The following is a 27,299-nucleotide window of genomic DNA, read 5'->3' as shown; positions in this document are numbered from 1 at the left end:
AACACTTGTACCAGGACAGAAGAAGAAAGACAGCACCAAAAACTGTTCCCAGAACAAACCACGATCCACGAATATGTCACAAAGAACTTCTTTTATTGAAATACAAAACGAAGGTTGAGCGCTTTCATCTACCCAATGTAGATTTCATCAGAACACTGAATATATCAAACCTTGTCTCTTAAATATTTTAAAATTCCCGCCTAAAACACCACCTGACCAATTAAACTACCATTGAGTTTTAAAGACATAAGAACATAGATTTGGTAAACCCCATATAAACAGCTTTCTAAATATTATCAGTATTATAATGGTTAAAAAATGCCTAAAACAGCATCAAAATTCAACCATATAATAAAAGTTCTCTATCGGTGGAATATGAACCATACCCCAACTCTAATAATACATACTAGATGAATGTTTCATATAAAATATGACAAATGCATAAAAGAAACAATATCAAATGTAAGATATAATCCTACAGTAAATACTAATTACATAACAAATACAATATATAGTTATGACCTGCCTAAATACATTGTGCATTACCAAAGTATATAAATGCCTATATTTAACAATGAAAAATTATTTTATATACATATTTGATTGAGTGTATATGTATATATGTCTATATGTGTCTCTCTGACAAAACTACAACATTGTTAATTTCTTATAAGGGACTTAGTAGAAATATTTTCATTGATACCTGGTGGAATTGCCGCATTTAGCTTTAACTGCCATTTGATCTCTTTCCCCCCCCCATATTGCCTTGATGTTACCCCCCCCCCCGGGGTTGTTCCTAACTACTTCAAGAATGGCAAATTTTAAGGTGTTACAACCAGCAGTACCAGCTAAATGTCTGTATAGTGCATTATTCGTATCCTTCTTTTTTATGCAATACAAATGATCGTAAATTCTATTACGTAATTTCCTGTCCGTTTTTCCAACATAAAAACTTGGACAGGACATGCACTTTCCTATATAAACAATATGTTGGGTCTGGCAATTTCCCTTACAAAGATAAATCCTACTTCTAATAATATTCTCTAAACTAATACACTCCACTTGTAAAATGGAAGGGCACTGGTTGCAGTGTCCACATTGCTTAGTCCCTGTCCTATGGGTGTTCCCAGAATTATCTCTGTGATTAGACCTAATGTCAATCATTTTTTTTAAATTCATCCTTGTTTTATATACATATGTTGGTTTCTCACCCACTCTATCACAAATTCCTTCATCACTAGTAAGAATATTCCAATTACTATCTACAATCTTTCTCACTTCCCCTACGTGATGTCCAAATTGTATTATATATGACCTGTGATATCCTGATGTACTACATTCATTTGCACTGGTTGACAATAAACACTTGCCCAAGATAGGTATATATTTATTACCCCATTCTCGTATAACATATTCGGCGATGTCCTTGATCATGGCCTCAGGATAACCTCTCTGTCTAAATAGTTTGCCAATAAAGGCCATCTCAAAAATCATATCTTCCTTTCTGGAGGTCATCCTAGCAGCCCTTATGCATTGCCCCTTTAAAATACTTCTTTTCTGCGTATAGGGATGATTACTGGAAAACTCTAAATAGGCATTGCAAAAAGTGTCTTTCCTATAGATGTAAAAAGCAGAAACCTGATCTCACCACGATGTAGTCAGTTAATAAGTTGGAGTGCAGATGCTATTCCAAAATACAATTCCAAAAGACAAACAGCAGCCGTAGTAAAAATATAAAACTCTTCCTATAGATCTTAGACTGAAAAGTGTGTCCATCGCTGAATATGTAAGTGTCAAGATAATTTATTCCTGTCTTACTGATGTTATAAGTAAATTGCAAGTAGGAAGTACTACCATTGATGTAATCGATGAAATTCATCAATTTCTCCTCATCCCCCTTCCAAAGGATGAATAAGTCATCCAGGTACCTGACATAACAACATATGTACTCCTTCCAGGGCGATTCCAATACAAATTCCCCCTCCCAATCCAATACGACGAGATTGGCATATATGGGGGCACAGGCAGCCCCCACAGCTACACCCGCTATTTGTTTGTAATACTCCCCTTCAAAGAATATGAAGTTATTATCTAGCACAATATTGATGAATTCTGTTAGTATATTGATCTTGTCCCATTGTAATTGACTGTATTTATTCAGACTGTTAATAAATCGAGTCACCCCATCCGCTTTAGGTATGCACGAAAACAAATCCTTTACATCTATGGTAACAAATAATAAATTGGGGTCCCATATGTCTTGTTTGAACTTCCCTAAAAATTCCCAGGAGTCCTTAATAATGTGTGGCATCAACTTGTAGATATGCTTTAACCATTGATCAATGACCTTACCAAATGGAAAGGCCTTGCGACGACTTCCTGAGATAATGGGTCTAAAAGGAGGGATCCCTGATGTTTTTGTGTATTTTGGGAATTCCTACTATAGTTGCCATTATGGGGTACTCTAGTTTTAAAAAATTGTACAGTTCAAACGTGATTCGATCATCCAATAGAAATTCTTCTAGATACAGGTCAATTCTTCTATGGGCAATATTTATCTGACTGATAGAAGTTACTTCATATTGTTCGGAATTATTCAAAATGTCAAATATTTTGGCAATATAATTATCCATATCATACAATACCACTCCATTCCCCTTGTCTGCAGTCATAATCCTAATATTTTGAGAATATATAGAATCTAATAGTTTTTCGACTGCTACATTCCACCGGGAAGAATCACCTGATTTTTGTAAATTGCCATATAGTTCATATATTTTCTCACTGACTACCTTTTCAAAGGTTGATAGGGTATTGTGCATGGGTGGAGTGAAATTACTTTTCTTCTTTAAGCAGTCCATTGTACCAGGACAGGTCAGGCACCCCTGCAGTATGCAATAACACGTGTACGAGGAGAGGTCAGGCACACTTGCAGTGTGCAATAACAGCTGTACCAGGACAGGTCAGGCACACCAGCAGTGTGCAATAATAGCTGTACCAGGACAGATCACTCACTCCTGCAGTGTGCAATAACAGAGATGTCTAGGACTGGTCTGGCACACATGCAGTGCAAAAAGGCGAGTCCAGCACAGGTCAGGTACAATAACAGGAAACCAGGAAAGATCAGGCATTGCTGAAGCACAACAAAGAGATTCTAGAACAAGTCAGGCAAGCCTACAGTCCATTATTAGGAGTCTAGAACAGATAAAGAAGGCCTACAATACAATAACGAGAGTCCAGGACAGATAAGGTAGGCCTACAATACAAAAACAAGAGTCCAGGACAGATACGGTAGGCCTACAATACAATAGAGTCCAGGACAGATCGGGTACACTGATGGTGCAACAATAACAAGTGCACCAAGACAGATAAGGTAGGCCTACAATATAATAACAAGAGTCCAGGACAGATAATGTAGACCTACAATACAATAACGAGAGTCCGGGACAGATACGGTAGGCCTACAATACAATAACGAGAGTCCGGGACGGATAAGGTAGGCCTACAATACAATAACCAGAGTCCGGGACGGATAAGGTAGGCCTACAATACAAAAATGAGAGTCCGGGACGGATAAGGTAGACCTACAATACAATAATGAGAGTCCGGGACAGATAAGGTAGGCCTATAATACAATAACGAGAGTCCAGGACAGATAAGGTAGGCCTACAATACAATAACAAGAGTCCAGGACAGATAAGGTAGGCTTATAACACAATAATGTGAGTCCGGGACGGATAAGGTAGACCTACAATACAATAACGATAGTCCAGGACAGATAAGGTAGGCCTACAATACAATAACAAGAGTCCAGGACAGATAAGGTAGGCCTACAATATAATAACGAGAGTCCAGGACAGATAAGGTAGGCCTACAATACAATAATGAGAGTCCAGGACAGATAAAGTAAGCCTACAATACAATAACGAGAGCCCAGGACAGATAAGGTAGGCCTACAATACAATAACAAGAGTCCAGGACAGATAAGGTAGGCCTACAATATAATAACGAGAGTCCAGGACAGATAAGGTAGGCCTACAATACAATAACGAGAGTCCAGGACAGATAAGGTAGGCCTACAATACAATAACGAGAGTCCAGGACAGATAAGGTAGGCCTACAATACAATAACGAGAGTCCAGGACAGATAAGGTAGGCCTAAAATACAATAACGAGAGTCCAGGACAGATAAGGTAGGCCTACAATACAATAGCGAGAGTCCAGGACAGATAAGGTAGGCCTACAATACAAAAACAAGAGTCCAGGACAGATACGGTAGGCCTACAATACAATAACGAGAGTCCAGGACAGATAAGGTAGGCCTACAATACAAAAACAAGAGTCCAGGACAGATACGGTAGGCTTACAATACAATAACGAGAGTCCAGGACAGATAAAGTAAGCCTACAATACAATAACAAGAGCCCAGGACAGATAAGGTAGGCCTACAATACAATAACGAGAGTCCAGGACAGATAAGGTAGGCCTACAATACAATAACGAGAGTCCAGGACAGATAAGGTAGGCCTACAATACAAAAACAAGAGTCCAGGACAGATACGGTAGGCTTACAATACAATAACGAGAGTCCAGGACAGATAAAGTAAGCCTACAATACAATAACAAGAGCCCAGGACAGATAAGGTAGGCCTACAATACAATAACGAGAGTCCAGGACAGATAAGGTAGGCCTACAATACAATAACGAGAGTCCAGGACAGATAAGGTAGGCCTACAATACAATAACGAGAGTCCAGGACAGATAAGGTAGGCCTACAATACAATAACGAGAGTCCAGGACAGATAAGGTAGGCCTATAATACAATAACAAGAGTCCAGGACAGATCGGGTATGCTGATGGTACAACAATAACAAGTGCCCAAGACAGATAAGGTAGGCCTACATTACAATAATGGGAGCCCAGGACAGATAAGGTAAGCTTCCGTCACAACACGAGTCCAGGACAGATCCACTGAACTTGATCCACTGCAATAACTAAAGGCCACTTTCACTTCAAAGTGACAGGAATGTCAGACGGGAAATGAGGCATAATTTAAAGAAAGGCCCAAAGCCTGGCAACAAATGTAAAGAAGTTGCAGAATGTCAAAGAAAACTGACAAGGTTTCTGTGTGGGAACACTGACATAAATGCCAAAAAACACCTAGTAAATAACTTTGGCACAAACTATTTGCAGAAAGCAAATGACACTGTACTTTCACTTGAGGAAGCTTACAATCAACTTACTATAACTGTACTTATACAGTTATTCTTATTATTATTATTAGTTACAGTTATTGTGAGGTTAATAGAGCCAATAATGTTGCTGGAGAAGCACTATTCTCGAACACCCCCCCCCCCCCCCCCCCCACAACCACCTCTATACCATCATGCACCCACTTCAAAGCTTTACTTAAAGCGCACCTAAAAACATGCTGGCTATGCCCTTGTAACTCTTCCCTCTAACTTCTCCCACTCCATCTACCCTCTACCTCTCTTGCTCCCCACAAACTACCTTTGATTACAGCAAGCTCTGATACTTCCATGCCTATCTACTTATTATATGGCAGTAACTTCTTATTGTAACAATTGTTAATATCTGCTATGACTTCGTGGATGGAACAGATGCTAGTTCATAGGTTCATACTAGGCTATCTGCCCTAGGGCATTTAAGCCTAGCCAGAGTGTGTTTGGCTTTCGCCACCCATTTTAAATTTATTTTGCTATGCCCTTTTTCGAGGTTAGTATACTGTGCCACTGTCTAACAGTGACACAGAAGTGATACCCGGGGTAAACCTACGATCTCCCATCCACTCATCAAGATTCCTCTTGAAGAGAGTCAATTAGGGACTCTGCCTAACCTGGACTGGGATTTTATTCCAGAGTGAAGGGAGCCTCTGGGTTATGAATCTGTCCCTCCAGCATGTCCAATTTATTTCAGTGCTGAGGTTCAAGTCTCTCGAGCGCGTAGCTCGATGGGATTTGGATTTTCTGAGGTGCAGCATGTCCATTAATTCCGGGTTGGACATGGCTTTATACGTCAGGCACAGATCGCCTCTGAGCAGGCGGTATGCCACTGAGTAGAGCAGGAGTTTCTTTAACCGGGCAGCATATGCCATCTGTTTGAGCCATTTGATCCTCTTGGTGAGGTACTTTTGGGGTATTTCAGTTGCTGCAGGTGTCTGGTAAGGTACATCCCAAAAAGGGCATTATACTCAATTATGGGCCTGATGAGGGATGAGTAAAGAGGCACAATGACCTTCCCTGATCTAGATGCGAATCCCTTCATGATTAGGTGGGCTATATAAAATTATTTTCTAACCACTGTGGCCACGTGGTTGTCAAATGAGAGACTGCTAGCAACTTGGGTCCCCAGGTCCCTAATTACTTCTGTACTTAATGGATTACCACCTATGTGGTAATTTGTGGGCACTTTTGTTTTTGACAAAGGGGATGACTATACACTTTTTGGCGTTTAGCTTGAGGCCATGGCTCTGGCACCAGTTGTCTGTTTCTATGAGGCCCTTTTGGAGGATGCTTGTGTTGGCTGGAGAGTCGATTATGGCGCCCAGTTTGCAGTCATCTGCGGACTTGGTCAGCCACAGTCCTTCCGTATTGGCCTGTACCTCCGAGAAATATATACCGAACAAGAGAGGTCCCAGGACTGAGCCTTGTGGGATGCCACTTGTAACTGATTTGGAGTCTGACATGGCTCCAGCAATTCTAACCATGTGGGTTCTGTCCTTGAGCCAGTTTGCAACCCATCTAGTGACATAGGGGTTTATATTTAAGCTGGTGAGCTTATCTATAATGCCCGAGTGGGGTATTGTATCGAAGGCTTTTGCGAGGTCCAGGTAGGCTGTGTGGACCACCTTCCCCTCGTCAATGGCCTTGGTGACTGTTTCAAAGAAATCGACCAGGTTTAAGAGGCAGGATCTACCCCTTAAATCGACCAGGTTTAAGAGGCAGGATCTACCCTTAAAGCCGAACTGGGTAGGATCCAGTGGCTGTAGGTCCCCAATATCTTTATTTATGAGGTCCATAATGATCCTTTCCATAGCTTTGCAGACCAAGCTAGTCAAGCTTATGGGGCGATAGTTTCAAGGATCCGTTGAGGCACCACCTTTGTGGAGAGTAACCACTGTTGCTGTACGCCACTCTTTGGGTACATATCCTGTACTAAGACTGAGATTGAACAGTAGTTTTATGTTTGGGTTTAGCTCTTCTTGGAGTTCATGTAGGACGCACCCTGGGACACCGTCTGGTCCCATTGATGCTGTGTTTTTTGCTTTGGAGAGAGCGGCTCTTACCTGAGCATCTGAGATGTCAGGGGGGGCAGCACTCTGCTGGGATAGATATTTGCCCTTTTGGTGGGGAGGGGGGAAGAAGTTTGCGCTGAACCTGTCAGCTAGGATGTTGGCAATGTCTGTGGGTTCGGTGAATTTTTTGTCATTCTGGACTAATTCTGAGCATATCTGGGAATTCCCACCCAGGTTCCTAACATAACTAAAGAAAGCCTTGTGATTATCCTTAGTGTCCTGTGTAATTTTTCCCTCGAAGCTGGCCTTAGACAATTTTATGAGTGCCCATAGTTTTTTTGCTAATACTGATCAGAGATGCCTTCCCTTTTTAGGATTTTGCTCTATCATGTAGTAGCTTCCTCCTTCTATTGTACAGTTTGTTTATGGCTAGGGTCCACCAGACAGGACGTCTGCCTGTGGAGGATTGGATCTTGGTTTTATTTGGGATTGCATGATCCATGCATTCCTGAAGGTGTTCACAGAATGCGTTTATAAAGGATTCTGCGGCCTGGGCAGTATTTTCCACAGGCCCAGGGGCTTTGAAGGATTCCACCTCGGTTTTGAGGAGTGTTAAATTTGCTTTAGAGAAGTTTTTCACTGTGGTTTTCTGGGCAGGGGGTGGGGTCAGGATGTGAATATCCAGTGAGATTAGTTTATGGTCTGATCTTACCAGTGAGGGATACACTTCTGGTCTGGAGCATAGAGTCCCCATGTTGGTGATGATCAGGTCCAGTATGTTTTCCCCTCTTGTGGGAGTGGTAACAAGTTGTTCCATAGCATTTGAGTTTATAAATTCTAGGAACCTTTGGGCTAGGGTGTTGGAGCTAGAGTAATGCTCCCAGTCTATGTTTGGGTAGTTGAAGTCGCCCAATATAATGGTGTTTGGAGAGACCTTCATATGTTCCAGTGTTCTCAGGAAGGCAGAGTGGGGTTCCTGAGTTTGGAAGGGTGGTCTGTAGCAGGCTATAAACTGGAAGGCAGTTTTACCCACTGTTAGTTGCACATGGATAGCCTCTGATGCTTCGTGCTGTGCCACCAACCTGGAGGTGTGGGTATCTTTGACAAATATTGATAATCCCCCTCCTTTTGTGGTTTGGTCCAAGTTTTGGGGCCGAAAAGCATGGTATAAGGTATAACCTGGTAGTGCTGGGGTGCTCTCGGGAGCCTTGAACCAGGTTTCTGTTACTGCACAGATATCGATGTTCTCCAGGCTAAGGAGAGTTTTGAGTGCGTGCATCTTGAGGTTTAGACTTCTGGCGTTGAGTAGCATTACTCTTAGTTTCTTATCCCTTGTAATACCTATGGAGGTGGCTTTGTCTTTTGAGCCTTGCCTAAAAAAGGCACTATGGGGGTAGCAAGAGCCTTTGCCAATATCCGAAAGCCCAGGGGTGACAGGTGCAAGCCGTCCCTAGCGAAGCATCGTGGCTTGTCGAGCATGTCATCCCAGGCTGGCAGGCATTGGATCCCCTTTGAATGACACCAATACTTAAGCCAATTGTTGAAATTGATCATCTTGTCTTCATATTGTGACATCATTCTTGGTGAGGGTAAGATGCTACTCAAGGTCAGGGTCATACCGGCCTGGGCTACATGCTCAGAGAGCTCCTCTATGTCTCTTTTCATGTAGTCCAGGGAGGTACGTCTCAGGTCATTCACACCAGCATGGACAATGACGGAGTCATATTTGTACTTGCCTTGGAGTGACCTGAGTGCTTGTGTTATGTGGCGGATTCTAGCGCCAGACAGGCAGCTCACCATGACCTTCTCCTTGTTCAGCCTGGTGAGCGAGACGTCAGTGTGCCTGACGATAGAGTCACCTATTACAAGTGTATCAGGTGTGTTGTTTAGCCTTAAGGGCTGTGGCTGTTCGGCACACTGGCTTTGTGAGCTATGTGTTGGACGTGTTTTGTTTTGGGGTAGAGGTTGCTTGGGTGTCTGCTTTGGAGGTCTCTGCTGCTTAGGCAGATCTTTATTTAGAGCCTCCGAATATGTTTTTGTGTGTTTATGTGTTTGGTTTGCTGTCGTGGTAGGTCTACGTGAGACTGGAATTGTAGTGAGTGTGGTTTCCTTCTCCTCCTGACTGGTTACGCCAGTACTGAGTTGAGAGAGCTTAGCCTCCAGTTTGGCTATATGGTTGCATCGCTCACATGTGTTGGAATTTGTTGGGAGGAGGAGAGGGTTGTCTGTGTACGAGGCAGTTGTAACATTGCCTCAAGATTCCCAGATTCAGCAGCTGGACCGGAGAGGAGATTGACAACTAACTGAATGTACTATGTTCTTCATATGTAATTATGCTTGTAATATTTTAATTGCTAGGATTCTTCATCTGTAACTATGTCTGTAATATTTTAATTGCAGAGTTTTTCTCCCCAGGCCTCCGCTGAAAAGTACAGTTTTGTACCTACCATAAATGTAGATGTTAGAGTATTCACACTGCTGCAGTCATTACACTTGGGTTATCCTGCCATCAGGCGGTCCCGCAGTCGGCCCGAATTCTAAAGTCTTGGTCCGGCGTCGGTTGCTGTCGCTTCTTCCCTGACATCAGTGTGCCAGGGGTATACAAGATGCATCCGACGACATTTTCTTCAGTTTTTCTTGCCCCAGATGTCAGGTACCCCCAAGTAGGTAGGCAATACATATTGCTAATCAGAAATATACAATAAAAACAATACCTTCAGTTACCAGCAAATACACCCCAAAGGTTGTATAGGATAGAAAGGTATAGATAAGCCCAGCTAGTTCAGAGGGGATGGAGGGAGGGTAACCTGGACTGCAGCAGTGTGAACACTTGAACATCTACATTTATGGTAGGTACAAAACTGTACTATGTTCATCGTGTTACACTGCTGCAGTCATTACACTTGGGTAGAATCCCAAAGCTGAGGTTGGGTGGCTGGTCTATAAAGTGTTAGGATTGTCTATGAGGCCCTGCAGAACTGCAGTGGCAAATCCTGCTCTGGATTTAGAGTAAAGAGGCAGGTGGTAATGCTTGATAAAGGTGTGCACTGAACTCCAAGTTGCAGCCTCCAAAATATCCTTGGTAGGTACTCCTCTGAAAAAGGCTGTTGAAGTGGCTGCTGCCCTGGTGGAATGTGGCCTAATGTTATTAGGGACTGATTTTCCATGCTGTGTGTAGCAGTAACGAATACAGTGTCCTATCCATTTGGATATACCTTTGAGATAGCCATGCCCTGTGATCCTGCAGCATATGCTACAAACAGTTGCTCAGTTTTCCTGAAAGACTTTGCTTTGTCCAAGCAGAAGCGTAGCTGCCTGTGTATGTCCAAAGAGTGCAGAAGTTTCTCCCCTTTATTCTGGGGGTTTGGATAAAAAGTTGGCAAATGGATGGTTTGGTTAAGAGCCACACTAGATACCACCATTGGCATAAAGGTAGGGTTTGTTCTTAAAGATACCATGTCCTGATGAAAAATTATAAAAGGTTCCACTGCCATTAATGCCTGTAGTTCTGAAACTCTTTGTGCTGAAGTTACTGCCAGGAGCTGTATTGGCTGGCTCAAAAGGTGGGAGGATCAGTTTTTCCAAAATGAAATTGAGGTCCCAAGTTGGTGTTGGTGCTCTCCGGGACGGTATTATGTTTTTAGCCCCTCTGAGGTACTGCTTTAGCAAGGGATGACAGAATAAAGGAGGATCCGTGTTGTAATGTGCTGAAATGGCAGAGGCGTATATCTTAATTGATGAGAAGGATAGGCCTCTGTCCAGCATCTCAGTTAAGTATTGTAAAATCTGAGGAATGTTTGGAACAAGAGGGTCAAGGCTTTGAGCCTGGTTCCAGGTGCAGAATCTCTTCCATTTTTCTGAGTAAGCTTTCCTGGTGCTAGGCCTGCTGGCCTCCAGAACGACATCCATAACAGCTTTAGAGAGAGGTGTTGTCTGATTGACTAATGTATCTGCCATGCAGCCAGGTTTAGGGTTTTGAGCTGACCGTGCAGGATCTGATTGTTTTGTTGAGTCAGAAGGTGTGGAATTTGAGGCAAAATCCATGGTGGGCCCTGAGCCAAGTTCCTTAAGATAGGGTACCAGTGCTGGCATGGCCAGTCTGGAGCAATCAGGATTATCTGTGTTTTTTTTTCTGGCTTTTAGGAGTACCTTTGAATGGAGAGGCAGGAGAAGGCATAAACTTTTAGGTTTTTCCAGCTGAGCAGAAGAGCATCCACTTTCCATGCTTGTTTGTGAGAAGTCCTTGTGCAGAATGTTTGTAGTTGGCAATTCAGTGGGGAGGCAAAAAGATCTATGTCTGGGCATCCCCATTTTTGCGTTACCATGCTGAAGATTTGTGGATTCAATTTCCATTCGTGAGGGTCCATGATATTTCTGCTTAGATCGTCTGCCAGAGTATTTTTTTTCCTGGCAGGAATTGTGCTTGTAGGTGAACTTGATACGTTAGAGCTGTGTTCCACAAGGTCATGGCTTGCCTGCATAGGGGATAAGAATGAGTGCCCCCTTGTTTGTTTATGTACCACATTACTGTGGTGTTGTCTGTCTTTAGTAATAGTTGTCCTGGATGTAAAAGGTCCTTGAAAGCTGTTAGGGCATTTTGAACAGCCAACATCTCTTTTTGATTGATGTGAAGATGCATCTAGTTTGTGGGTCCACTTGCCCTGAATGCATTTTCCTGCCATGTGTTCTCCCCAGGCGTAATCCGAAGTGCCAGCTTTTCTACTAGCATACAATTCCGGTTCCAGAGTTGTAGGACTCTTCTCCTATGGGGCCAGACGAAACTGATGTATAGGTCTACTAGTGCTAAGAAGAGGAATGTGGTCTGAATGGTCACAACTGATCTATACAGGTAGGAAAGGGTTGATGCATCCCCCCCATCATCCTGCTATTTCTTCATGTGGGCTTTCCCCTTTAGGCATTTTACCCATGCCTGGTGTTCTGCAAAAGCGTGTCTGCATATTAGAATAATTCTTATTATACCTGGGGAGAGCAGGATGAAACAATTGGTGGACTGTATTCATCAACTTCCTCGTCTCTAAACTCTTACACACCTTGTAAACTTGAGGACCAAAGAGCAAATAACAGTTCACAGATGCATTCAGAAGTTTGGCCCATCTTCAGCTAAGGACTGAGGGCAAAGCCAACTAATTCTTGATGCATACATTGTCCCTGTTGTCAAGCATCCAGCAGACAGAATAATGTTACTGCCCACCTTCCAGAGTCCAGTTAGGCAGTCTGTACTAGCCCCTACCTGCATTTATTGTTCACCAATGAAATTCAAGGCCATATGCTGGGAACTGAAACAAATAATGGGAGAAGGGCAAAGACTTCTCAAAAATAACATACCTGCCAAAATGCTAAACACAATAACGTCTTAAATGTAACAAACATTCACTTCTTTTAAAACAGCGGATAAAGGCTGCACTTTTCGTTAGTGATTTTTTTCTTCTTAAACAAATCTTGTTTATAAATGTTAATAAACACACACACACCCAAAAAAAAAAAAAAAAAAAAAACAGATTTGTAGCTTTTCTTCCATGGCAGCTACACAATGGTGTGAAGATGGTTACATTTTTCACAGAGGTGAGACACAAAATGAAATCGTGCAATCATGCAGAACCAGAATTACCATAGCTGACATGGACAGTAGATAGAGCACTTACCTTCTCCATGGGCAACCCACACACCTAGTGTGGAACCAGTCATACCACGCAGCATGATGGACGGACTCTCTAGAATACTGACACTAACAAAGCGGGACTCATATCGGCCTGATTTGTTATGGTTCAGGAGCACACCTTGCCTAATCACAGCCTCTGAAATAAAGTAAAATGGAAAGATTAAATCATCGCTCTTTGGTGAAGCAATAAATGTGGCACCCACTTCAGTATTAGAACCTCTGTGCAGCTGTCACCAAAACCAGGACAATGCATCCATCACAAGATAGTACCACTGGACAAATACGAAGAAAACACTATTCCTGAAAAATAATGCAATCACCACCACTATGCATCAGTGTACACTAAATAAACACTTAGTAGCTCAAGGGTAAGGTAGAAGACACTGCACCTGTCTTTGTGGCCTAAGGAGCAGGCTAGCTGCTCTGTACATAAATCACTGCGATCCACACACTTAGCACAGGTACTACCAGGAAGACAGTCGAGCCATTATCATCACAACATACTTGTTATGTAAAGCAGCCAAAACCACACCACCACTTCACGTCTGGTGTGTATGTAAGGAGGGACCACATTACCACTTCACGTCTGGTATATATGTAAGGAGGGACCACATCACCACTTCACGTCTGCTGTGTATGTAAGGAGGGACCACACCAACACTTGTACTTGGTATATATGAGAGGAAGGACCACACTAACACCTGTAACTGGTATGTATGAGAGGAAGGACAACATGGATACATGTAATTGGCATGTATGACAGGAGGGAGCACAGTGACACCTGTAATTGGCAAGTTTGAGAGGAGGGACCACACCAACACCTGTAACTGGTATGTATGAGAGGCGGGAATGCAACACCACCTGTAATTGGTTTGTATGAAAAGGGGGACCCCACCAACACCTGTAATTGGTATGTATGAGAGGAGGGACCACATCAACACCTGTAATTGGTAGGTATCAGAGGACAGACCACACTGACACCTGTAATTGGTATGTACGAGAGGGGGGACCACACCAACACCTGTAATCGGTATGTATGAGAGGATGGACCACACCAACACCTGTAACTGGTATGTATGAGAGAAGGGGCCACACCATCTCAAGCTTGAGGTATACATGACAAGGAACCACATAACTACATGCCATCAGGCGCACATGTGGGATGAACCCACACCATCATCTATGCTTGGTATGTACACGAGAAGGATCCAGACCATCACATGCATTTTGTGTCCCTATGAAGGAGACTACACTACCACTTTGTGTTTGGTGTGCATGTAAAGAGGAGCCACACTAACATCTCAACTTTGGTGTGCAAATAAAAGAGAGACCACATCATCAACTTGTGATTTGTGTGCAAATGAAGGACCACACCACCATCATGTGTTTGATGTGCAAATGAGGATGGACCACACCACTGCTTCAGGTTTGGTGTGTACATGAGGGAGACCACACCACTGCCTCAGGTTTGGTGTGTACATGACTGGGACCACACCACTGCCTAAGGTTTGGTGTGTACATGAGGGGGACCACACCATTGCCTCAGGTTTGGTGTGTACATGATGGGGATCACACCACTGCCTCAAGTTTGGTGTGTACATGAGGGGGACCACACCACTGCCTCAGGTTTGGTGTGTACATGGGGGGACCACAACACTGCCTCAGGTTTGGTGTGTACATGACAGGAACCATACCACTGCCTCAGGTTTGGAGTGTACATGAAGGAGACCACACCACTGAATCAGGTTTGGTGTGTACATGACGGGGACCATACCACTGTCTCATAGTACCTTCAAATGGAACAAAAACATGCCAGCAACTTTTACCACTGCAATACAATCGTTAGTGACACATCTTATAAGATACTTAATATCGCTGCACAGATACAATCCTCAATAAGGCGTCCTATGACATACTCAACATCTCTGCACAGTATACAATCCACAAGTGACACATCCTACAATATCCGTCGTTTATGCCCAGAATGCAATGCTCAGTGACATATCCTATAATATCCGTTATTTCTGCCCAGAATGCAATGCTCCGTGACAAATACTATAATATCCATTGTTTCTGCCCAGAATGCAATGCTCATGACATATCCTATAACATCACTCATTGTTTCTGCCCAGAATCCAATGCTCAGTGACATATTGTGATGCTCTCTGTTTTGTACAGTACAAACACCAGTAACACATTCACACTTTGCCATATGGCAACCATCAAGAAAAACCCCATGCAACACCCTCTGCTCCTCCGATATACAACTGTCTGCAACAATCTCAAGGCAAAGTACAACCCTTACAAATGCACCCTGCAACATATACTCAGGTACTTTTGTGCAGTCCTAACTGATAGTGTGATTCAGTGCGGTACACCCCTCAGTGACACAGCTTACTACACTGTCATTACGACTGTGCAGTACAATCATCATAGACATATCTGCATTAAATTGTTTCTGTACAGTAATACCTTCAGCACAACGTACCCAACACTCTAGTCATAGGTGACTATAGTCAGACACACTGATGCTCCACTCACCAGGTTAAACAAGGAGAAAGTTACTGTCAGCTGCCTGTCGGGTGCCAGGATCCGCCAACATAACACACGCACTCAGGTCACTCCACAAAATGTAAAAATATGACTGTCATTGTCCATGTTGGTGTAAATGACCGGAGATGTACCACCCTGGACTACATGAAAAGAGACATGGAGGAGCTCTCTGATCTTGTAGCCCAGGAAGGTATGACCCTAGTCCTGAGTAGCATCCTGCCATCACCCAGAATGATACCACAGTTGTTGCTGTTGTTTGTCTTTCGGCTTTTTCCCGGTAAGGGGTCGCCACAGCGGAACTCCAGTCCGCTAATGATTGGCAGTAGATTTTAACGAAAAGCCGAGGTGCCAGCTCGATGCCCAACCTTCAACGAAGGCATGCCCATTTATGCACGCATGTCTTTTGAACACTACCCAACCGCGGAGAGGACATGCAGACTCCACACAGAAGGCACTCCCAAGCCAAGCAGAGAATCGAACGGGAGAACCTCTTGCTGTGAGTTAACAACGCTACCGCCGTACCACCGCAGCATCCAGAATGATACCACAGTACAAGGACAAAATGACTGACTTCAACAATTGGCTAAGCTTCTTGTGTCATTCTAAGGGGATCCAGTATCGGTTTGCCTGGGATGACATGATCGACAGACTACGATGCTTTGCCAGAGATGGCCTGCACCTGTTGCCCTTGGGATTCCGGATACTGGCTAAGGCTCTTGCCACCCCTATAGTGCCTTTTTTAGGCAAGGTTCAAATGACAAATTCACCACCGTAAAAGGTACAAGCAAGCAAAATCTAAAGGTAATGCTACTGAATGCTAGAAGTCTAAACATCAAAATGCATTCACCCGAGGCACTCCTTAAAATGGAGAATATTAACATCTCTGTAGTGACAGAGACCTGGTTCAAGGCTCCAGAGAGCACCCCTGCATTACCAGGCTATAATTCATACCACATCTTTCGGCCACCTAACCTGGACTGAAACACTAAAGGTGGAGGCGGGTCCATATTCATTAAGGATATCCACACCTCTCCAGGCTAGTTGCTCAGCATAATGCATCTGAGCTTATCCAAGTGCAACTGACTCTGGGCAAGACCGCAATCCAAACTGTAACTTGCTACAGATCCCCCACCATGCCGCAGGATTCCCACTGCTCATTTCTTGATACACTGGAAAGTATTAGGGTACAACCCAACACCCTAATAATGGGCGATTTCAACTACCCCACCATTAACTGGGAAAACTACTTGTGTACCAACTCTTTTGCTAATTTTTTTCTGGAATTCATAAATTCCAACGCCTTGGATCAAACTATTCACACCCCCACCAGGGGCAGCAATATCCTAGACCTGGTCATTACCAACATGGGTGACCGGTGTTCCACATCAGAGGTCAATTTCTCATTGGCCAGATCCGACCATAAGCTAATAAGCCTAGACATCCACATCGCGCCCCCACCCCTCATTAGGGAAACCACTGTAAAAATTTCTCCGAAGCCAACTTCACGCTTCTTAAGACAGAAGTGGCAAACTTCACAACATCCATGCAGACAAACAACAGAGGTACGACTGCTGAATCCTACACAAATGCACTTTCTAAGCACTTACACGAGTGCATGGATTGTGCTATCTCTAACAGAACCAAGATGTTATCCTCCAAAAAAAGGAAGCCAATCTGCTGGTCCCCTGCCATAAACAACTCTACAACAGAAGAAAGAAACTGTTGCAAAAAAAAAAAGAGTAAAATCCCATGACTGGAAGAACTCCCTGGTCAGCCTCAGTAAGAAGTTGAGATCCCTCATAAAATCCTCGAAAACGAGTTATGAAAATAAAATCGCCACTGATTCTAAAGACAATCACAAAGCATTCTATAGCTATGTCAAAAATCTCAATGGCAACACTCGGATCTGCTCGGAGTTACAGCACAATGGCACTAAATATAAAGAACCAACTGATATTGTCAACATCGTGGCAGGTTCAGTGCTAACTTTACTCCCCTCAAGGGCCCATCTCTATACCGGGAGAATGCAAAGTTCCTGTAATCATGGCTGCTCAGGTAAAAACGACACTCTCCAAAGCCAAGAACGCAGCATCCATGGGACCTGACAACATCCCAGGCTGCGTTCTACATGAACTACAGAATGAACTGGCACCCCACCTAAGCACCATGTTCAGTCATAGCCTCACCTCAGGCTTTGTGCCCACTGAATGGCACACACTGACGGTTATCCCACTCCACAAAGGGGGAGCAACCACAGACCCCGGGAGCTACCGCCCCATTAGCCTAATGAGCCTGGTCTGCAAGGCCATGGAACGTATCATCATGGAACTTATAAACAAAGACATTGGTAATCTCCAAACTCTGGACCCCACCCAGTTTGGGTTTGTAAATGGCAGACCATGTCTTCTAAATCTGACTAACTTCTTTGAAGCAGTCACCAAAGCCGTAAACGAGGGTACAGTGGTTCACACAGCCTATCTAGATCTCGCCAAGGCTTTTGACTCCACCCCCCTCTCTGGAATTATAGATAAACTGACTCAACTAGGTATAAATCCCTATGTCACAAAATGGATTGCCAACTGGCTCACTGATAGAACCCACACTGTGAAAGTAGCAAACTCCAAATATGACTTCAGACCAGTGACAAGTGGAGTACCACAGGGTTCAGTCCTGGGTCCTCTCCTGTTTGGTATCTACTTTTCTGAAGTACAGGCTAACACAGAAGGTCTTTGGCTAATGAAGTTTGCAGATGACTGCAAACTAGGAGCCATAATGGAACCTCCTAATGATGTGGACATCCTGCAAAAGGGCCTCACTGAGGCATATGCCTGGTGTCAAAGCCATGGCCTCAAGCTCAATGCCAAAAAGTGCATTGTCATCCCCTTTGGTAAACTCTGTACCCATGAGCTACCAGATAGGTAGTAGTCTACTTAACAAAGAAAGTGTGATAAGAGACCTTGGGACACAGGTGGACAGTAGTCTCCCCTTTGATAATCACATCACCACAGCAGTCAGGAAATAGTACAGTTGTGTACACCTACCATAAATGTAGATGTTCGAGTTTCTTCACTGTTGCAGTCATGACTGTAGGGTTCTCCCCTGCCGGCAGGCAGCCCTCGGTCGGACAGAATCCCAAAGTCTGGGTCCGGCATCGGCTGTTCAACCATGTTCCCTGACGTCAGAGTGCCAGGAGTACAAAGCTGACAGCCGACGCCATCTTCTCCAGTCTTTCTTGCCGTGCGGTGATAGCGGTTCGCAAGTGCCGGTCGGCAGCAAAGGATACAAAGAGTTGGTCAGTTTTTCTGAAGGTCTTTGTCTTATCCAAATAGTAACGTAGCTGTCTGTGAATGTCCAAAGAGTGAAGGAGTTTTTCTCCTTTATTCTGGGGGTTTGATAAAAGGTGGGTAAATGAATGGCCGGATTCAAAGCCACACTAGATACTATCTTTGGCATAAAGGTAGGGTTAGTTCGTAAAGAGACTCTGTCCTGATGGAAAATGATGAAAGATTCCACTGCCATGAGTGCCTGTAGTTCTGAGACCCTGCGTGCTGAGGTGATAGCCAGCAACAGAGCTGTTTTCCATGACAAGTACTGTAGTTCTGCTGAAAAGGCTGGTTCGAAAGGAGGCAGTGTTCATTTTTCTAAAATGAAGTTGAGGTCCCAAGCTGGCGTTGGGGGTTTTCTGGGGGGGGTCTTATATTCTTAGCCCCTCTGAGAAACTGCCTTAGTAAAGGGTGTGAGAATATGGGAGGATCCATATTATATTGAGCTGAAATGGCCGAAGCATGGATCTTAATGGATGAGAAAGAAAGGCCTTTGTGTAGCATCTCAGTTAAGTATTGCAGTATTTGAGGAATGTTTGGTATCCCAGGATTTTGGCCTTTAGCCTTGTGCCATGCACAAAATCTTTTCCATTTGTCTGAGTAAGTTTTTCCTGGTGCTGGGCCTCCTGGCCTCCAAAATGACATTCAGGACATCCTTTGAGAGAAGTGTTGATTGATAATTCAAGGTATTCTCCACGCAGCTAAATTTAAAGTCCTGAGCTGACTGTGAAGGATCTGAGAGTTTTGCTGAGTCAACAGAAGTGGGAAATGAGGTAAGATCCATGGAGGGCTGTGGGTCAAGTTCCTTAGTAATGGTTACCAGTGCTGACGTGGCCAGTCCAGAGCAATGAGGATCATTTGTGGTCTCTCTGGTCTGACTTTCAGTAATATCTTGGTCAATAGAGGTAGTGGTGAGAAGGCATAGACTGTCAATGCTGTCCAACTGAATGAGAGGGCGCCCACTTTCCAGGCTAGGGAATGATAAGTCCTTGTGCAAAATTTCTGTAGTTGGCAATTGTTGGGGGAGGCAAATAGATCTATGTCTGGGCGTCCCCACCTTCGAGTTATCATTGAAAATACTTGTGGGTGTAGTCTCCACTCATGCGGATCTGCCATATTTCTGCTTAATTCGTCTGTCAATATGTTTTCCTTTCCTGGCAGGAATTGTGCTTGCAGTTGTACTTGGTAAGTCAATGCTGTGGTCCACAAGGTAATTGCCTGTCTGCATAAAGGGTAGGAGTGTGTTCCTCCCTGTTTGTTTATGTACCACATAACTGTGGTGTTGTCTGTCCTTATTAGTAGCTGTCCTGGATGCAAGAGGTCCTTGAAGGCTGTCAGTGCATTTTGCACAGCTAGCATCTCCTTTTGGTTGGTGTGTAGATGCATTTGTTTTGCAGACCACTTGCCCTGTATGCACTGTCCTGCAATGTGTGCTCCCCAGGCATAGTCTGAAGAATCTGTTGTCATAGTTTGGTTTGCTGGAGGCAAGACAAAAGGAAGACCCTTGTTTATTTGACATGCTTGAGCCCACCATAGGAACTCTTTTTGAGGGCAAGGAATGAGAGGTATACTTGTTTCGAGGCTGTGCCTGTGTTGAGTCCATACACTTTTCAGGTACCATTGTAATTTCCTCATTTGCAGCTTTGCATGTGGAATTAGTTGAATGCAGGATGCCATGAACCCCAATGCCTGCAGGATTTTCCTTGCAGTGAGCTGGGTAAAAGTTGCCATCTTTTTGAAGTAATGAGTCAGTTGTTTTTGTTTGTCTGGCGTGAGATAAGCCATCTGGGCCGTTGTATTTAAGCTGGCACCCAGGAATATTATGTCTTGTGAGGGTATTAGCTTTGACTTCTTTTTGTTTACTGCGTACCCTAGGCAACTTAGCAGCTTTGTTACAAATGCCAGATGCTGTAATAGAATGGGCTTGCTGTCCGCTTGGATCAGGCAGTCATCCAGATATGGATAAATTTGTATTCCTCGTTGTCTGCAGTATGCAATTACTGATGCCAGGCATTTCGTAAATACTCTGGGTGCAGTAGATAAGCCAAAGGGCAATGCAGAGAATTGATAATGCGTTGTACCCGCCAAAAATCTGAGGTATCTTCTGTAATCTTGTCTGATAGGGACATGCAGGTATGCCTCTGAGGTCCAACATTACCAGCCAAGACTCCTTGCCCAGCATGGGAAGAAGCTGCTGTAGTGTGAGCATTTTGAATTTGGGTACCTCCAGGTATGTGTTTAGAACTGAGAGGTCAAAAATGGGTCTCCAGGCTTTGTCCTTTCTTGGTACTAGAAATAGTCTTGAGTAAAAACCTTGACCTTGCTCCTTTGTAGGTATCTTTTGAATTGCTTTCATATCCATGAGAGCTGAAATTTGCGTTTGTGCCTCTGCCCATTGGTTTGGAGGCAGATTTGGCATGCCTCTCATCCGTGGTAAAGTGTGAAAATGAAATCTGTAGCCTCGGGTAATAATATCCAGAACCCATTTGTCCTTTGTTATGATACGCCAATTTTGTGGAAATAGAGCCAGTCTTCCTCCCAAAGGTGCTGCCAGGGCAATTTTGCTTGGCAGGCGAAGAGGGAAGTCATTGTGTTTGTTTCCTGAAGGGTTGAGATCTTTCGTCTCCACCTCTGAGTTCTTGTATGCCATTATCTAGGCCTGAAAGAACCTTGTGGCTGGCCTCTGCCCCTTGGGCGTCTGCACCTGCCCCTTTGGGGTCTGTCTGATGCAGGAAAGGACCAGTTTTTTGATGGCCAGTTTCTGCTGAAACGAGAAGGTTGTACCTGTAAAAAATCTTTGACTATCTGCATAGATTTTGCCTTTTCTTCCATTTTCTTTAAGACTTCCTCTGCTTTGACACCAAATAAAACATCTTTCTGCAATGGAGCATCCAATAACTTTGCTTTGACATGTCCTGGTAAGGCTTGCTCTTTTAGCCAAGCATGTCTACGAATTACAGATCCTGTGACAGCTGCTCTACATGAGGCTTCCAATTAATCAAAACCACACTGTAAGGTATGCTTTCCCACCTGTTCTGCTGCATGCAGCAAATCCTGCATCTCTTTGAAATCAGGTTGATCTGTCTGAGGGATCATTTTCTGCTTTAACTGTGTAATCAAGTACTGCTGGTATTTTAGCATGTGGAATTGGCAGTTTAAGGCCCTCATGGCCAAAGTGGCAGACGTATACACTTTCTTTCCCCATCTTTCTAATGTTCTGGAATCTCTTTCAGAACGTAGTGGATTCTTAGCAGTAGAGGCCTTAACCCCTTTGGGACCCTGGGAAATGGTTTCGGGGTCTGCAACAGGGCTTTTATATAGAAACTTATGAGAATCAGGAACTCGGTAGTATCTGTCTGGTTTAGCTGGTGCAGGAGGTGAGTCTGGCTTGAGACTAGATTCGGTGTAGACATCATCCAAAATGTCTAAAACTGGAGGAATTGCAAGGGGTCTATGCTGTGGAAGAAGAAGAAACTCACGGAGTCTTTTCTTAGAGTCAGAGTAATCTTGGCCTTCCCAGTGGAAGTGTTCCCTCATGGTGTGTAAAGTTTCCCCAAAGGAGTAGTCTTCAGGGGGGGAGACAGAGGGAATGGACTCTTCAGCATCTGAGTCTTCATAAGGAGGGAAGGAATAATCCTGGTCCTCAGAGTTAGCTGAGGAAATGGATGCTTGGTCAGAGGAAGGATAATCTTCCTCCAGTCTAGGCCTTTTGTCAGGAGGGGGTTGGGAACCCCTGATAAGGGTAATTAAATCCTCAGCCATCTTGAGCATCTGTTTTTTAGGCATAGGGGCCTGTGGGGGGATCTGTGAACCCGGTTTCCTAACTTTTAAGGGGGCTTTAAGTTTAGCGTAAGACTTAACAGAAATAGCTGCCGGACTGAAGACACCGTCAGAAACCGAAGGCCTGTCCAAAATCTCTGGATCACCGTCAGGGTTGGCGTCCAAGGGGTGAGACAGAACTGGCTCCTGAGGCCCAGCTGATTCGGTCTGGGAGGCCGTCAGAATTTCTAAATCAGCGGTAGTCAGGGGCTGCGTAAGCGCCTCGCTGAAAACCGGAGAACCGGCGGCAGGCCTTGCTGAGGCCTCGGTATCTGGTCTTGGCCTTGGCTGCCTGTCCTTATCCTTGCGTTTCTTAGTCATTGCTGATGTCGGTTGCTCCGACGACATGCTATAGTTAAATTTTCTGCCAAAATAATGTCGGGCGAAATCTGCCCGACGCTTGACTGTACGTTTGTTGAACCTAGCACAAAACCGACAATCAGAGACGTCGTGGTCTGGGCCTAGGCAAGGAATACAATAAGAATGAAAATCCTTATGAGTTATTTGTTTTCCACAAGAAATGCAATTATTAACTTTGTCTGACATCTGTCTGAGGCAAGAAAAGTTTCCCCAACGGGGTACTTAGCTTTAGAGAAGACTTCGGGCTGAAATTCGATTCGAAAATCTCAGGAGCTAGCCGACCGGCACTTGCGAACTGCTTTTGCTTCGGGCACCGTGCGGCAAGAAAGACTGAAGAAAATGGCGTTGGCTGCCTCTTTTATACCCCTGTCGCACTGACATCAGGGAAGAAGCAACGACAACAGACGCCAGACCAAGACTTTGGGATTTGGCCGACTGCGGGACCACCTGACGGCAGGATAACCCAAGTGTGATGACTGCAGCAGTATAATACAATGAACATCATGCTGGATGGATAGATTCCTGTCCCAGAGACTTCCCATACTCTGGAACAAACTACCTATGTCAAACTAAGCCCACTCAACATCCAATCTCCCTTAGACCAACTAACTCTCTACTCATCTGTCACTTAAACATAAGAAGTCTGAACAACAAGGTTCATAACTTACATGCCATGCTTGCAACCTACTTACCTGACATCATGTGTCTAACTGAAACTTGGCTTAAACCATCAACCAAAGACAATCAGATAATGTCACCTGGGTTCAACATACTCAGAGCCGACCGAATAAAGAAAAAAGGAGGTGGGATAGCTGTCCTTTATAAAAATACCCTAAACATCCTAACTCACCCCAAACAACCACCGCAGGTTGCAAATGCTGAAATTTTAGCTCTAAAACTACAACTAAATAAACTAAAAAGTATAAACCTAATAGTTACTTATATACCCCCAGGGAACAATATTGAAACCTTAGAAGCTATCCTAAACTGGATAGATAACAACTATCCACAAGAAACAGTAGTCCTGGGAGATGTTAACATTGATTGGAACAAATGCTCTGCACAGTCCAATCCTACTACCTTAAATCTCCATGGCTTCTCTCAGGTTATAACCACTACCACCAGAATAGGTAATAATAAACAAAAGGAAAGCATACTTGATTGGGTGCTCGTCAAGGAACACCCCCAAAAATATACCCCGGGGACTCTCCCCAACGATCTTAGTGACCATATGCTTACTTACATTCGGAAAGATAACCCATCCAATGCCAGCTTACCAATCTATAGAACAGTCAGAAACAAAAAAAAATTTGATCCTCTAAAATTTAACATGGCACTCAAATACTGTAACTGGTCAACATTGAAATCCCTTCCCCTAGATGAGGCAATCTCACATTTTAATGAAATATTCCTTACCCTACTTGACTCTCATGCTCCCAAAAGGGTATCCAGAATTAAAACTCACATTGCTCCCTGGCTATCAACAGAAACCAAAACCAAAATAGTTAATAGGGATAAGGCATGGAACAAATGGCGTACTACCAAGTTACCACTAGACCGGATCATCTTCCAGCAAATGAGGAACGAAACCAAAAAGGCCACCACCCAAGATAAGAAAACCTACTTTCACCACCTACAAAACAAAAACCAAAAGCACCCTCAAAAATTCTGGGCAGGATTGAACAAACTTCTCCAACCAGGAAAATCCACCACTCCCACCCCAGAAACTCTATCAGATAAGAACCAAGAAGAAGTAGCCAACAACTTTAATACCTTCTTCACCGAAACAATTCAGTTACTAGCTAACCAACTATCTACCCCCTCTACCACACCTAACAATACGACACCCAACTCTGCACTATCCTTTAACCTCCAACCCATATCCACTGCTTTCATCCGATCCTGCTTGAAAAAACTAAAGCCAACTACCCTCTCTGCAGATCTTCTACCTGCAGAATACCTGCAAATTGCTGCAGATGTCATAGCATACCCCATTTCAATATTAATTAACAGAACCATTACCGAGTCCACTATACCAGCAATCTGGAAAATATCCTACATCATACCGCTTCATAAAGGAAGATCATCCACCGAACTCTCTAACTATAGACCAATTGCTATACTATCACCACTTGCCAAAATCATGGAAAAGTGTGTGCATAACCAACTCATGTCCTATCTCACCCAAAACAAGTTACTAACTGATTGTCAGCATGGATTTAGACCCCATCACAGCACAACTACTGCCCTCCTCTCTTTCACAGAGAAAATTAACCATAACCGGAATAACAAAAATATCTCCTCAGCTCTCTTTCTAGATATGTCGAAAGCTTTCGACATGGTAAACCACCAGTTACTTCTCAAAACCTTAGCAACCTTACATCTAAACACCCAAGTCCTAAACTGGTTTCAGGCCTACCTCGTAGGCAGACAACAGGCAGTTATGTGGCAGAGCAAACTCTCCTGCCTATTACCGAACAGTATAGGCGTACCCCAAGGGTCCATCTTAGGTCCTCTTCTGTTCTCAATTTTTATAAATGACCTCCATTCAGTGATCCCCGAAGCCACCTGCATCCAATATGCAGATGACTCAACTCTCATCTGTTCTAATCCTATCCTTGACAACCTTCTAATAACCACCCAACACTGCTTTACCAAAGTTGAAAATTGGCTAACTGACCATCAACTCATCCTAAACCCAAAAAAAACCCAACTTCTTCTTTTCCACCCAACCAACCCAACACCTTTCACACACTTTACCATTCAATCCAACAATGGTACCATTATTTCTCCTACTACCAACGCTAAACTATTAGGAGTAATCATTGACAACAAACTACGATTTGACACCCACATCAACCAAACTATTAAAATGGTTAACAAAAAACTAGGTTCTTTATACAGGCTAAAAACCTTCCTAACTCCAGCTGCTAGGCTAGCTACTGCCCGCTTGCACCTCCTATCCACCCTACTATATGCCTCCCCAATCCTCACGAACTTCAACAAGTCTGACCTCAATCGCCTCTCCACTTCTTATAATCACATTGCCAGATTCATCACTGCCCTACCCTATAGAACACATCACTGCATAAGCCTGAAAAAACTCGACTGGCCAGAACTCCCTAATCTTGTACTTGAATACCAACTCATAGAAGCCTTTAAAATCCTGAAACATCCAGATAACACACCTGCACTAAAGAACATCCTAACCCCTTACTCCAGTCTAAGTTCTCTTCGCTCAGCTAACAAACTCTTAATACAAACTTGCAAGTCCCATAACCTAGGCGGCGATTCACTGTACTCCAATATTATTGGCAAGGTATGGAATTCTCTTCCCTATAAGCTTACGTCCTTACCATCCCTAGCTCTATTCAAAAAAGAACTAAAAATCCACTATAAATCACATTGGCTCTGTCCATGTACAAACCCTGACTAGCTTACACATGAGCAATTCCTACAAGTATGCAATTTTTGTATTAGTCAACTAAGTGTGAATTAACCTGAATGTAATGTAATCATTTGTACCTTTTACTCTAATAATCTTTCACCCTGAATACAATGTAATATGTCTTTATGTCTCTTGATTAACCCTGTTGGAGCTTTTCTCCCCGGGACTCTGCTGAAAATGGACATGTATTCCAGTCGGACTATCCCGGTCAACAAATGTAAAATAAAATAGATAAAATTAGCACTCTTCAAGAAAAATCTTGATGATTGGATGGGAAATAGGAAATTCGCCCTGGGGATCACTTCTGTGGCTCTGCTCGACAGGGGCACAGGAAAATAATTTTCTTGGGTCATGAAAGCCAGGATACCATTTGGCTAGGCTTGTATAGGCTTGAGAGCCGATAACCTAGTACCTACCCATGAACAACTCTCACTGCTTGCATCCGATACAATCTTTGGTGCTGCACTCTGCAACAAACTACTACAAGTACTACAATCTTTGAAGAGACTCTGCTTGTGTGTGGTTCAGTCTTCAGTTACACATCCTGCAAATCTTTTACTGCTTCTGTGAGAATAGTCCTTTGAAATACAACCTACAACAAACCCACTGCTTCTGTGCAGAACTATCCCCAATGAAAATTCCACTGTCTTCATGGAAAACAATCCTTCTTCTCTGTGACATTCTTACTGCTTCTGTTTGGTGTCTTCATGGAAAACAATCCTTCTTCTCTGTGACATTCTTACTGCTTCTGTTTGGTGTCTTCATGGAAAACAATCCTTCTTCTCTGTGACATTCTTACTGCTTCTGTTTGGTGTCTTCATGGAAAACAATCCTTCTTCTCTGTGACATTCTTACTGCTT

The 27,299-nt window shown here is 43.6% G+C and overlaps 1 protein-coding gene across 4 annotated transcripts in view; it reads right to left on the bottom strand.

Annotated features, from left to right (window-relative positions):
• PFAS (phosphoribosylformylglycinamidine synthase) overlaps positions 1-27,299 on the bottom strand; it is a 517,919-nt gene that overhangs the window by 21,670 nt on the left and 468,950 nt on the right. For all 4 annotated transcript variants that reach the window (XM_044086680.1, XM_044086681.1, XM_044086677.1 and 1 more), the window contains one exon: positions 12,920-13,072. In XM_044086680.1, the coding sequence (XP_043942615.1) occupies positions 12,920-13,072 (153 nt within the window). The remainder of the gene's footprint in view (positions 1-12,919; positions 13,073-27,299) is intronic.

Source organism: Protopterus annectens, chromosome 10.part0, assembly GCF_019279795.1.
Source record: "Protopterus annectens isolate FY-2018-M chromosome 10.part0, PAN1.0, whole genome shotgun sequence".
Classification (NCBI taxonomy): Eukaryota; Metazoa; Chordata; order Ceratodontiformes; family Protopteridae; genus Protopterus; species Protopterus annectens.
This window is presented reverse-complemented; position numbering and strand designations above follow the sequence as displayed.